General features: G+C 46.0%; 1 protein-coding gene across 1 annotated transcript in view; it reads right to left on the bottom strand.

Annotated features, from left to right (window-relative positions):
• Positions 1-6663: 6663 nt before the first annotated feature.
• SLC2A13 (solute carrier family 2 member 13) overlaps positions 6664-12253 on the bottom strand; it is a 98941-nt gene continuing 93351 nt past the window's right edge. The window contains exons 9-10 of the mRNA XM_032220576.1: positions 10215-10367; positions 6664-7813 (exon numbers count right to left, since the gene is read on the bottom strand). Coding sequence (XP_032076467.1) covers positions 7587-7813; positions 10215-10367 — 380 coding nt within the window. The 3' untranslated portion in view covers positions 6664-7586. The remainder of the gene's footprint in view (positions 7814-10214; positions 10368-12253) is intronic.

The raw sequence follows: 12253 nt of genomic DNA, 5'->3' as shown, positions 1-12253 counted from the left end.
GATATTGAGACTCTAGAAAGAGTGCAGGGAAGAGCAACAAAGAGGATCAGGGGATGAAACTGCTTAATAATCTTTGCTTATTTAAAGTCAGCAAATATCTGGATCTAACATCTCAATTCTTTCTAGTCCAACATTTTCTATATGGGAGAAATTCCATCTCTTGTAGACGTGCTTCTAAAAAAATATCTTACATTTCTCTGCTTAAGAAGATAGCTTCCATTTGACATGATTATCTATCTATCTATCTATCTATCTATCTATCTATCTATCTATCTATCTATCTATCATCTATCATCTATCTATCTATCTATCTATCTATCTATCTATCTATCTATCTATCTATCTATCTATATCTATAAATGGCTGTGTGTGTATGTATGTTCCAGCATAACTCTGGAACGCCTCGAGCAATTTCAACCAAACTTGGTACACAGATGACTTACTCTCTGGAAACAAATACTGTGGCAGGTAAGACACCCCTAAAACTCCCCAGAGTGTGTCTTCTGTTAAAATACAGCCTGTTGTGCCTTAAAATGGCTTCTACTGTACAGCGCAGTGGAGTTGCCATGGTAACGGCTTCACAGTACTCCACAAGGGGGCTCCCTCTGGTAAGGGGGAAAGTCCAACATTAGATATTACATTTGGTCCGGACGTTTTCCCCCTATAAATAAATACCTGGTCAACACCGGGTTATCAGAGAGTAGAATATATCCAAAATAGATTATTTCTCCGAGTTTACTGAATGGATTTCCAAATTTAGAACTCTTCATTTTTAAAATAGCTCAGAACATCTTCCCCATGACCACTGACGGTGGCCGTCAGTTATAACCATTAACCCAACTGGTTTTAAGGAGATATAGATATATATATTTGTAAATGTATTTTTAATCATATTTTGCAGACTGAGGAAAATTCTCAAGAAAATAATGAACATGACCACTCAAAAAGATGTTGGAACATTGAAAGAAATAAAAGGATTTTGATAAATTAAATGGAAGAGTAAATTAATCTGGAGTCAATTTAACTTCTGCTACGTTCTTGATATAACCATATCCAGTCCTGTACAGATAATGCTAAAACACGATGCCTGCAGGCGATTTAAGAATTTGATTCATCAAATGATAGATCGAGATAACGGATAAATAGAAACAGCAACAGGAATATTAGATATTTTGTCCTCTTGTATTGTACTACTAGAAGCTACCGTGTCTTTTAAAAAAAGACTTCTAAATCCAACAGACTTCTAAAAATAATTAAACATTAGAATGTGTTGTGCTTCAGCTAGTTGTCCGTAACATTATTAAAAATAGACATTTTCGGTCGACGAAATTAATTCAATATCCTCTCTAAGTCTACACTATTTAGAACATGAGATCTGTAACATAGCCTTCTCAAACCTAAGAGTTACGGCATGCAAAATATAAAGAAAACCCTTGCTAAATAGAAATATTCCACCCTTTATTCATTCGTGTATAAACATAGATTCCAAAAATAAAACACCCAATTTGTAGAGGGCTTATTTCAAGTATTTCATTTAATTCAGCAGTATTATAAATAAACTCTTGGCATGAAGGATAATTCTTAGCGTAAATGACTAAGGCAGGGCTAAACCATAAAGCGATATCGAAAGGAAGACGTAAACCAGTAATCTTGGTTAGAATAAGGGGGCAACGGACCTTGTGCTCTTGTTAGTGAGTTGAAATATACTTGCTTTCAACTTCTAACAGGGGTGGGCTATTAGGGGTTCAGGAGAACCTTTAGCTAAGATTCTGTGCAGATTGGAGAATCCCCAAATTCCACTCCTGGCTGGCCACACCCACTCCAGCCCTCCAGGGGTGGGTTCTAGCCAGCATTACTGCGTTTTGCTCCTGCACATGCATGCAGGGAGCCAGTTCAGGGGCGTGGCCAGCCTGGGTCACTGCTGGTTCTGCGACCCAGGCTGGCATATCACTGCTAGTTCAGCCAAACTGGTAGGAACCCACCTCTGTGTCCCACCCCTCCCAGGAGTCCCCATGCAGCCTGTTTTGGATGCAGGTTAAGTGCAAAGTGCGCGTGGAGGCTCAGGGAGGGCAAAAAATGGGCCTACCAGAGGAGGGCCTCGGGAGCCGTTTTCGCCCTCTCAAAAGCTCGAGGAAATCCTCCGGAACCTGGGGAGGGCAAAAAACACACACACACCCTGCCGTGGTGCAGGAGGCTGATTAGGCAACGCCCACCCAGCAACCGGGCAGAGAAACCTTGCTAAAAAATTTGAAGCCCACCCCTGAGGGGAGAGGATAAGGGAGGCATCAGACTTGACTTTTAAAAATAATATTTCATAACGAGAGAATAAGCTTCCAAAGATTGCAGGGCCCGAATGTGACTTGAACAAAAAAATCAAAACGACGATTAATACTTTTTTTTCCGGGCAGACAGAAGCGTCAGCAGAGTCTGGAAAACTAAGGTGGTTAATCAAAACAGGGAACATAATTTGCAAAGCACAGCATGCGGCTTTCCGACAATATTTAATCATTTCCATAAATCAGGGAAGCCATGCACAATTCTTGATGCCCCCCCCCCCAAAGTAAAATAAGTGAAGCAGAGCTGAAGGACCCCGATTCATCCCATTTGGCTTTGCACCCAAATCTTTCAAAGCGGCTGATTTCCACGGATCCGTTTCCCACGTGCTGGATGTCCTATTTCCACCACCACCCCTCCCCAGTTTAAGGCTTTAGGCAGGGAAACCAGTAAAAGGCATATATTTTAAGGGCAGCATTTTGTAACTGGACTTCAGTTAGTGGTAACATCGGACTTGCGAATTGCGTGTCGACGCCGCGAAAGAGCAGAACACGAACGGCACAAAGGCAGAAACCAGATTCATCCTAAAAGCAAACCTGGTGCCATCTCAGTAGGAGGAGGAAGGGGGCTGGCGAGTGGGATTAAGCGGCATCAGGATGCAAGGGCCCCGCCTCTTTTCTCCAGCCCCAAGGGGTGGAGCTTGGGCTTTCGTCCTTTCGGTGGTTCGGTAGCAGCAGCCGATCTTTATAAAACATGGGGGGAGGTGAGTTACTTTAAAGCCAACACTGTTTCTTTATTTGAATTGGAACGGAAAAACTCTCCGAAATATCGAAGTTAGCTTTGGCACAAGGAGAACCGTGAATCGTAGGTCGGTGTGTCTGTGCACCTTCGCTTTTTGTAGTTTTGCGTCCAGTAAAAAAAAAAGGAAGAAGAAGAAATCATCTTCTATATATATAAAAATGGTTGTGTGTGTTTTTGTGTGTGCGGGTTCCAGCATAACTCTGGAACGCCTTGAGCAATTTCCACCAAACTTGGTACACAGATGACTTATTCTCTGGAGAAAAATACTGTCGGGGGTAAGACATCCCTAACAGCCCTCGGGGAGGGGAGATGTTCTGTTAAGATACAGCCTGTTGTGCCTTAAAATGGCTTCTACCGTACTGCCATAAAATGGATTCTACTGTATAGCGCAGTAGAGTTCCCATGGAAACGGCTTCACAGTATTCCACAAGGAGGCTCCCTCTGATAAGGGGGAAAAATCCAACATTAGAAATCCTATCTAATACAGGATTAGGATAAATTAAAACATAATTTATGTTTTACCCAACGCCGGGTTATCAGCTAGTGAAAAATAAAGTTCAGCCAATAACTCCTTGGCTGAACTTCCGGAAGGTTCAAAAAAATAGTCCAGCTGTTGAAACAGAACAACAGAGTTAGAAGGGACCTTGGAGGTCTTCTAGTCCAGCTCAAGGAGGAGACCCTATATCATTCCTGACAAACAGCCATCCAATCTCTTCTTGAAAACCACCAGTGATGGAGCACCCATACCTTCTGAAGGCAAGCCTGATGGCTAACCTTTTTTGGCTCCCATGCCAAAAGTGGGGGGAGCGCAGGGGCATTATGCTCAGGTGTGCCACACCCATAATGCTATACGGGTGACTCCAGTTCGCATGCGCATGTGACCCCACATGCATGCGTGCGCGACGAGCGTTCCCCCCTACTTTTGGCATGCTTTTTTCGCCCTCCACACGCTCCACAGGTTTTCCAGGAGCCTGGGGGGGGGGGCAAAAACAGCCCCCCCCCCGGGAGGCCCTCTGGAGGCATCAGGAGCTTTCCCTGAAGCCTCCGGAGGCCGAAAAACGGCCTTAAAAGAAGGCCGAAGTCAGCTAGCATTTCAAAGAGGCAACTAGGGGAAATTAAAAGCTACTGTAAACCTCCTTCTGGCTAAGAACTTAATTATTATAACAATTCCCACATTTTATATTTCTCCCCTAGGCATGTTCAACCCTACTCATCGCAGGCCACCAGGGAAGTCATTTTTACCGCCTAGAATCTAGCTAAAATTGAATGGCTTTCAGGCCCACCGAATTTAGGAATGTAATCTCATATATGAAGGAAAAAAATAAGTGACTTATTCCCCAGGTTAACTCAAGAGATTCCATTTAGCTAACTTACAGCTACTTAGATACAGAGACACATTTACTCATCCAGGTAGTTCTCGGCTTACGAACACAACTGAGCCCAAAATGTTTATGTTGCTAAGTGAGACATTTGTTCAGTTTTGCCCCGTTTTAAGATTTTTCTTGCTGCATTTATAACATGTGAATAGCAATAGCAGTTCGACTTATATACCGCTTCATAGGGCTTTCAGCCCTCTCTAAGCGGTTTACAGAGTCAGCATATTGCCCCCAACAACAATCCGGGTCCTCATTTTACCCACCCCGGAAGGATGGAAGGCTGAGTCAACCCTGAGCCGGTGAGATTTGAACAGCCGAACTGCAGAACTGCAGTCAGCTGAAGTAGCCTGCAGTGCTGCATTTAACCACTGCGCCACCTCGGCTTCCCCGTGGACTTTGCTTGTCATAAGGTCGCAAAAGTTGATCGCGGGACCCCGGGACACTGCAACTGTCATAGGTTCAGGCCAGTTGCTAAGCAACTGAATGTAAATCACCTGACCCTGGGGATGCTGCAATGGTCGTAAGCGTGGGGAAAAAGTGTGGTCTTAAAGTCACTTTTTTCAGTGCCGCTGTAACTTTGAAGGGTCACTGAACGAATTGTTTTTACCGTATTTTTCGGAGTATAAGACGCACCCTTTTCCCTCAAAAAAGAGGATGAAAATCTGGGTGCGTCTTATACACTGCATACAGCATTTTTGGCCTCCTGAAACCCCGCCCCCTTCATCAAAATGGCCGTGCATAGCCCTTAGGAAGCTTCCAGAGTTCTCCAGAGGGCTGGGAAGGACAGAAATGAGCGAAAAACGCACCATTTTTTACTCGTTTTTGCCCTCCCCAACCCTCAGGAGCACTCTACAAGCCTCCTAAAGGCTATGCATGCCCTTTTTTTGGCAAAAAAATGGACCGGTTTTTTCTCGTTTGGGGGGGGCAGTCCCCAGGAGCACTTTGCAGGCCTCTCAAACTCTCTGCATGCCCGGTTCCTTACAAAAAAAATGAGGCGTGCAGAGGGTTTGGGAGGTCTGCAGAGTGGAAAAACTTTTTTAAAAAAAATTTACCTCTTCAAAATCTTGGTGCGTCTTGTACTCCGAAAAATACGGTAAGTCGGGGACTACCCGAATTCTACAAGTTGAAGGCTCACCAAGGAGATCAACACTGGAATATAGCAGCAGGACAGAACTGAACAGAATTCTAGTTTAATCCTCATAAGCAGGTGAATGGTTTGTGGGTCAGATTGTCCCAAATATCTTACCTCATTTGTAGGGGTATCTGAACTAGTAAAGATATCTAGAGATTTAGCACCACTTGGGTGGCCCTGAGGGCGCAGATCAACCTCCAGGTAGCCTCAACGGCTCTCTGAAAGGATAGAAATGACCAGCTGTCTGCAAGGAGTGTAAATCCTTCCATCCTCCACTGTTCAGTCAGAACTGAAGAAGCTTCTGGGGTGAGAAATGAAATGTCTTGAAAAGAGAAAGTCCAGTTGCCTCTTGGGCAGAGGTGGGTTCCTACCGGTTCGCACTGGTTCAGTAGAACCGGTTCGTCAAATCTACCGAACCGGTTAGAAGAGGTTCCACCAGTGGACCCGGAAAGCAGGCCACACCTACAGAAGAGGTTCCAAAAAATTTTGAAACCCACTACTGACACACACACAGAGAGAAAGAAAGGAAGAAATAAATAAAGAAAAAAAGAAAAAGTGAGAGAGAGATGAAAGAAAAAAGGAAAAAGGGACAGAGAGACAAAAGGAAGGAAAGAGAGACAGAGAGAGAGAGAGAGAGAGAAAGAAAGAAAGAAAGAAAGAAAGAAAGAAAGAAAGAAAGAAAGAAAGAAAGAAAGAAAGAAAGACATGGCCAGCAAGCCGCTCCCACCAGGTCACATGGCCGGCAAGCCGCTCCCACAAAGGAGGCCACACCCACAGAGTAGGTTCGAATTTTTTTTGAAACCCACCACTGCTCTTGGGGGGGGGGGGGAAGCACCTTTGGGAGAACCGTGAGAATCTCCATGGACAGTGGAACAACTTGCCTCCAGAAGTTGTGAATAGTATACTACAGTCTTTATTGTCATTGCACAAAATAAATACAATGGAATTGGTGAATGCTCCATCAGTTGAGCTTTTTCACGAAGAGCTTGGACAGCTGTTTGTCTGAAATACTCTAGGGTTTCCTACCTGAGCAGGGGGTTGGACTAGAAGATCTCCAAAGGTCCCTTCCAACTCTTGTTATTCTGTATTCACTCTAAAACTGAAATCAATTTGGTTTGTTCAAAGCCAAACTGTTTGCGTAGAAGTAATTCTACTTCTGAGACGAGACGTTCTCACGTTGGCTTTTGAGATTTGCAGAGTTTTAAACAAAAGAATGAATTTCTGACAAACTTAGACCAGGAAGAGCCCCAAGATGAAGCAAAATCTTCTCCATGGGCCTGCTAGGACCTCAGAGCGTTGAAGTGCCACAGACCACAAAACATTTAAAAAGTTCTCATCCTAAAAGATCTCAGCTTTTCTTGTGCAAAGCAACATCGGTGGGAAAGAATGATTTCTAAAGGTTCAAGCATCCACGGAAAGCAAGCAAGCCAGAGGAAGCCGCTTTCTCTCACCGCACACAACATCTTTGTAAGAGGAGAATCAATGTTACAATCAGTTTACAATTTCCCCTGGTTCTTTCCCTCCTTCTGTTTTACTGTGGGGTTACATTTGCTCCCAAGTCTCGGGGTTCCAGGTTAACTGCTTTTATGAATCGCCTGGTTTCTGACCGTTGTTCTTTTTAAGCATTTTAATTTTTTCGAGCTGGTCAACTAAGATGCCACCTCATCCCTCGACTCTCGTCCTTAAGTTGGCAAGGACCACAACAAGCATCCAGAACAGGAACCCTTAAGAGACCTCACAGAGTCACTTCCAATCTGCAAGCTCTTTCCTTCTTGCCAATTCTTCTCGGCGACCGCCTCTTGGCTAGCGGATAAGAGGATGTGGGATTTTATTTCAATTCCCCCCCCCCCCGCAAAGGACACGGTTTAAAAATAGGGAAGCGTTTCCACCAAGGCAGTAGGAAGGAGAAGCAGACCAGAAACAGTGAGGTTATTCAGCGCAGTTCCTTCAGCATCCCTCAAACCAAGGCTTTCGAAAAATCTAACCGATTCGGCGGCTGAGATTTATTCCACATCAGAGGCGTCATTGTCAGAGAGATGGTAATTACTTCCCTTCACCCGGATGTACTCGATATACCTCCCGTCCTCTGATTCGGGAATGCCACATGTACATAGTGAAGTCTCAAACAAGCATTCAATTTCCTCCAGTTTTTTGCCTTTGGTCTCTGGAAGGCAGCCGTAGAGGAAAAGGAGTCCCACAAACGCAAATCCGGCATAAAGAAAGAACGCTCCTGGAGTTAAAAACAAACAAAAACGTCCACCCACACAGAGTTAATATGTGATGGCTAAGCTTTTTGTCCTCGCGGGCCGAAATCGGGCGAGCGCGCAACTGCGGGAGCACATGGCCACACCCATAATACAATGCACCCCGCCCCCTCCACATGCACGCACAATCCCCCTGCGTTTCCCCTGCCCCCCCACGCATGCACGCGACCTGCCCACGCTCCCCCCCACGCATGCACATGCCCCTCCTGCGCCCTGTTTTGCACCTAGTAGGCCTCCCTGAAGCCTCCTGAAACAAAAAATGGGGCACAGGAGGCACCGAACCTCCCACGTTCCCCCCGCACATGCACGTGTGAACCCCCCCCCCACTCCCTCACATGCACACACTTCTCCTGCATGCGTGGCAGAGACCCGAAAATCAGCTGGCTGGCGGGAGGTGCATGTGCAATGGAGTGAGCTGTGCGATCGGTCGTGTGTAAAGAGAGGGCTCCGTGTGTCACCTCGCCATCACAGATATAGGTTGTTTTTTTTTTTTAAAAAGGAAGTTTTTAAGGCAGTGGGTCTCAACTTGTGGTCCATGTATACCTGGAAGGTGGGGGGGGGGGGCGCAGTGTCATCATGGGGGTCCACGAAGAAATGTTATGATTAAATCTTAAGCCTTGCGGGGGGGGGGTGTCTGTGGTCATGGTGCTTGGTCACAAAAAGGTACTCAGAGGGGTCCATGGTGAAGAAAATGGGAACGATGACTTCCGGGTTGTCTGTAGGGTCATTTTTTGACCCCCGGAGACTTCAGGAGGCTTCCCCGGAGGCTCCAGAGGGCAAAAAACGGCCCTATAGACAATCCATAAGTCCGTTCCCGAACTTCCAGTTTGCCCGTAGGGACGGTTTTAAGATCCATATTCCAAAAATATTATACAGGTAGTTTCGTTCCAAGCATTATATAAAGTCAAGGACACCCCTACAAACTTAATATTTATTCGTTTATTCATTCATTCAATTTTTACACCCACCCATCTCTGTCAGTGATTCTGAACAGCTTACAACTGTGTGTGTGTGTGTATGTGTGTGTGTATGTGTGTGTGTGTGCGAGCGCATGTGTATTCTACACCCACCCATCTCAGTCGATAATTCTGGACGGCTTATATATATATTTCCCTTCCTTCCTTCTTTCTCTCCTTCCTTCCCCCTTCTCCTTTTCTTTTCCTCCCTCCCAGAATCATTGACTGAGATGGGTGGATGTAGAAACCGAATGAATGAATGTGGGTGCGTGTGTGTGTGTGGGTGCGTCAAGAGGTGGGTTCATACCGCTTTGGCCAAGTAGATAGTAACGTGGCCTGCCACGCCCCCAAACCAATTCTATTGGCAGTGACTTTATTTATTTATTTATTTGTTTGTTTCTTTATTATTTATTTATTTATTTATTTATTTATTTATTTATTTATTTATTTATTTATTTATTTATTTATTAGACTTATATACCGCATCATAGGGCTTTCAGCCCTCTCTAAGCGGTTTACAATTTTAGCAAATTGAATCAGCAACTTGCCCCCAACAATCCGGGTCCTCATTTCAGCCACCTCGGAAGGATGGAAGGCTGAGTCGACCCTGAGCTGGTGAGATTTGAACCGCTGAACTGCAGATCACAGTCAGCTAAAGTGGCCTGCAGTACTGCACCCTAACCACTGCGCCACCTCGGCCACCGACTTTCGATGCTGCGCATGCGCAGAAACTATCGTCATTGCAAAAATTTTAATTTTTGTTTTCCTTTTGTAATGTTATGCGCATGCGCAGACCTCTTTAGGTACCAATGCGCATGCGCGCGTGGGAGCGATGCCAGCGCATGCAAAAAAAAGTTGCGTGCCGAACTGGTAACTTTTAGTTACTACATGAGAGAGACGTGATGTGAATTTTGTCCCATTTTGCTACCCTTCTTGCCACATTTGTTAAGTGAATCGCTGCGGTTGTTAAATGATAAACACGGTTGTTCAGTGAATCTGGCTTCCCCACTGACGTGGCTTGTCAGAAGGACGCAAAAGGGGATCCCCCATGAGCCCGGGACACTGCAACCGTCATAAAGGTGAGTCAGTTGCCAAGCATCTGAATTTTGATCTTGCGACACACACACCCCGGGGATGCTGCAATGGTCGTTAAGTGTGAAATAGGGTCATAAGTCACTCTTGACACTGGCGTTGTGACGTCAAAGGGTTCCTAAATGAACAGCTATAAGTCGTGGACCGACGGTATATTACAGAAATATTGAGAATGTTTTAAAAGGTGTTAGAAACATTTTGAAAGGATAAAAGTCGCCAAGCCGAATAATTGAAAGCGGAAAACGAAAACCCCGACGCATCAGAAATTTTAATTTTTCTGGGTCTTGTTTTAAGAGAGAGAGGAAATACAATTCCTTACCATAATAGGTCAGATATTCAGCTGTGTGCAGGAAGGTCAGGGACACCAAGACGTTGAAAATCCAGTTGACGCCAGAGGAACAGGCATTTCCTGTGCTTCTCGCCCAAAGGGGATAAATTTCGGAATTGACGGTCCAAGGCATGGGCCCCATTCCTTGTGACAAGTAATTGAAAAACAACCAGTAAGTAGCTTAACTTTAACCGAGTATTCTTAAATGACTCTGATCTACCAAGATGGAAAGTTAGAAATGATTAACACAGGTGGAAGGGGCTCTGGATAACATTTGCTTTCAATAAAAAGGCACAAGGTGAAGAACATTCACCCTAATATCGGTGGTTCTCGGCTTGCGACCACAGTTGAGCCCAAAATGCAGCTGTTAAGTGAATCATGTGGTCGTTAAGTGAACCCAGCTCTCCCCCACACACACACACACTGCCGTTATGTCTATCGATGGGTTCAAAGCAGTGGTGGGATTCAAATAATTTAACAACCGGTCCTCTGCCCTAATGACCCACTGGGTAGGCGTGGCTTGGTGGTCTTGTGACTTGGTGGGTGTGGCCAACTCAATGTCACTCATGTTGATGGGCGTTTCGCCTTAGCTGTTACAACGGAATAAGGGTGAACCGGAGAGGCAGTAAGCAGGACAGTACAGATTTGGCTAGAAACAACACCAGAATGTTTCCTTCCTGCCTTTGTTACAGGATTAGCCCTGTAAAAGGGGGGAGGGGGGAACAAAAGGAGATTTCTTCCAACAACCGGTTCTCCGAACTGCTTAGAAAGTTAACAACCGGTTCTCACGAATAGGTGCAAACCGGCTGAATCCCACTACTGGTTCAAAGGAAGACTCTCAGTCTATAGCAGCGGTGTCAAACTCAATTGCATCAGAGCTGTGGCCGATCTCGGAGTGTGTAGCTAACTGGGTGGGCGTGGCCAGCTTGACGATACTCCCCAAACTCCTGGCATGTTTCCTCTTCACATTGGGTAGATCAGGACGGCTCCGCGGACCGGATCCGACCACACTGCGGGCCGGATCTGACCATGGGCCTTGGGTTTGACACCCCTGCTCTATAGGAAAGTGTTTTTTCTTCATTTCTTCATTGATTTTTCTCCACCCAGGAATTGATTATACCCATGGTTTGAAAACAGAATCTTCTTCCTTACTCTATAACAGGGATGGCTTAACCTTTTTGTTGTCGTGTGCCGAAAGTGCCCACATGCTGAAACCCCTCGCACGCCCGCAACCATAATGCAGTGCTCGCACGACACCTCCCCTACGCATGCGTGCGTGACCCCTCCTTGCTCCCCGACACATGCGCCCTGCCTCCTCATCCATTTTTCGCTTCCAGGTTGCTGCAGGAGCCAAAACAGAGCGTGGGGAGCCTTGTGTGGTGTCCCCGCGCCCCATTTTGGCTTCCGGGTTGATGCAGGTGGCTTTCCACGCCCCAAACAGGGCCCAGGGCGCTGCTTGAGGTCCCAAAATGCAATGTGAGTGCCCTCCCCATGCTTGCACCCCGCCCCTGCACAGGTGTCCCGCGCATGCGCCCCAGCGCCCCTAGGCGTGCGAGGCAGAGACCCGAAGACCAGCTGGCCGTCGGAAGGTGGGCGCACATGCGTGGTGCAGCTGGTCTGGGGCGACCAGTGACGTGCAGTCAGGGGAGGCAGAGCCCCACCACTGTCATCATGAAAAGAAAAGAAAATGTAAAAGGAAAAAGGCAAGAACCGAGGTCAGGCTGAGCTAGTTGCTGCCAGAGTCACCATGGATGACTCTGCTTAGTGCTTAACTGTTTAAAAAAGCCTCTAAAAAGCGCCCTCTACAGGAGGAGGCAGGAGAACGACGTGCCTCATCTAGTCTGACTTTAGGCGTTTTATGATCACTCAAGCAGAGTTAAGCAAAGGTGTGTGTGTGTGTGTTTGAGAGGGGGGAGGGAGGGAGAGAGGGAGGAAGAAGGGGAAGGGAAAAGAAAAAGAAAAAGAAAGAAGGAAACTTATTTTGCAAAAGAGAAAAACAAATGCCGTCGCTTTAAATTGGAACTGAGCAT

This window comes from Thamnophis elegans, chromosome 7 (assembly GCF_009769535.1).
Source record: "Thamnophis elegans isolate rThaEle1 chromosome 7, rThaEle1.pri, whole genome shotgun sequence".
Classification (NCBI taxonomy): domain Eukaryota; kingdom Metazoa; phylum Chordata; class Lepidosauria; order Squamata; family Colubridae; genus Thamnophis; species Thamnophis elegans.
Note: the sequence above shows the minus strand (reverse complement) of the source record. Positions and strands in the feature narration are given on the sequence as shown.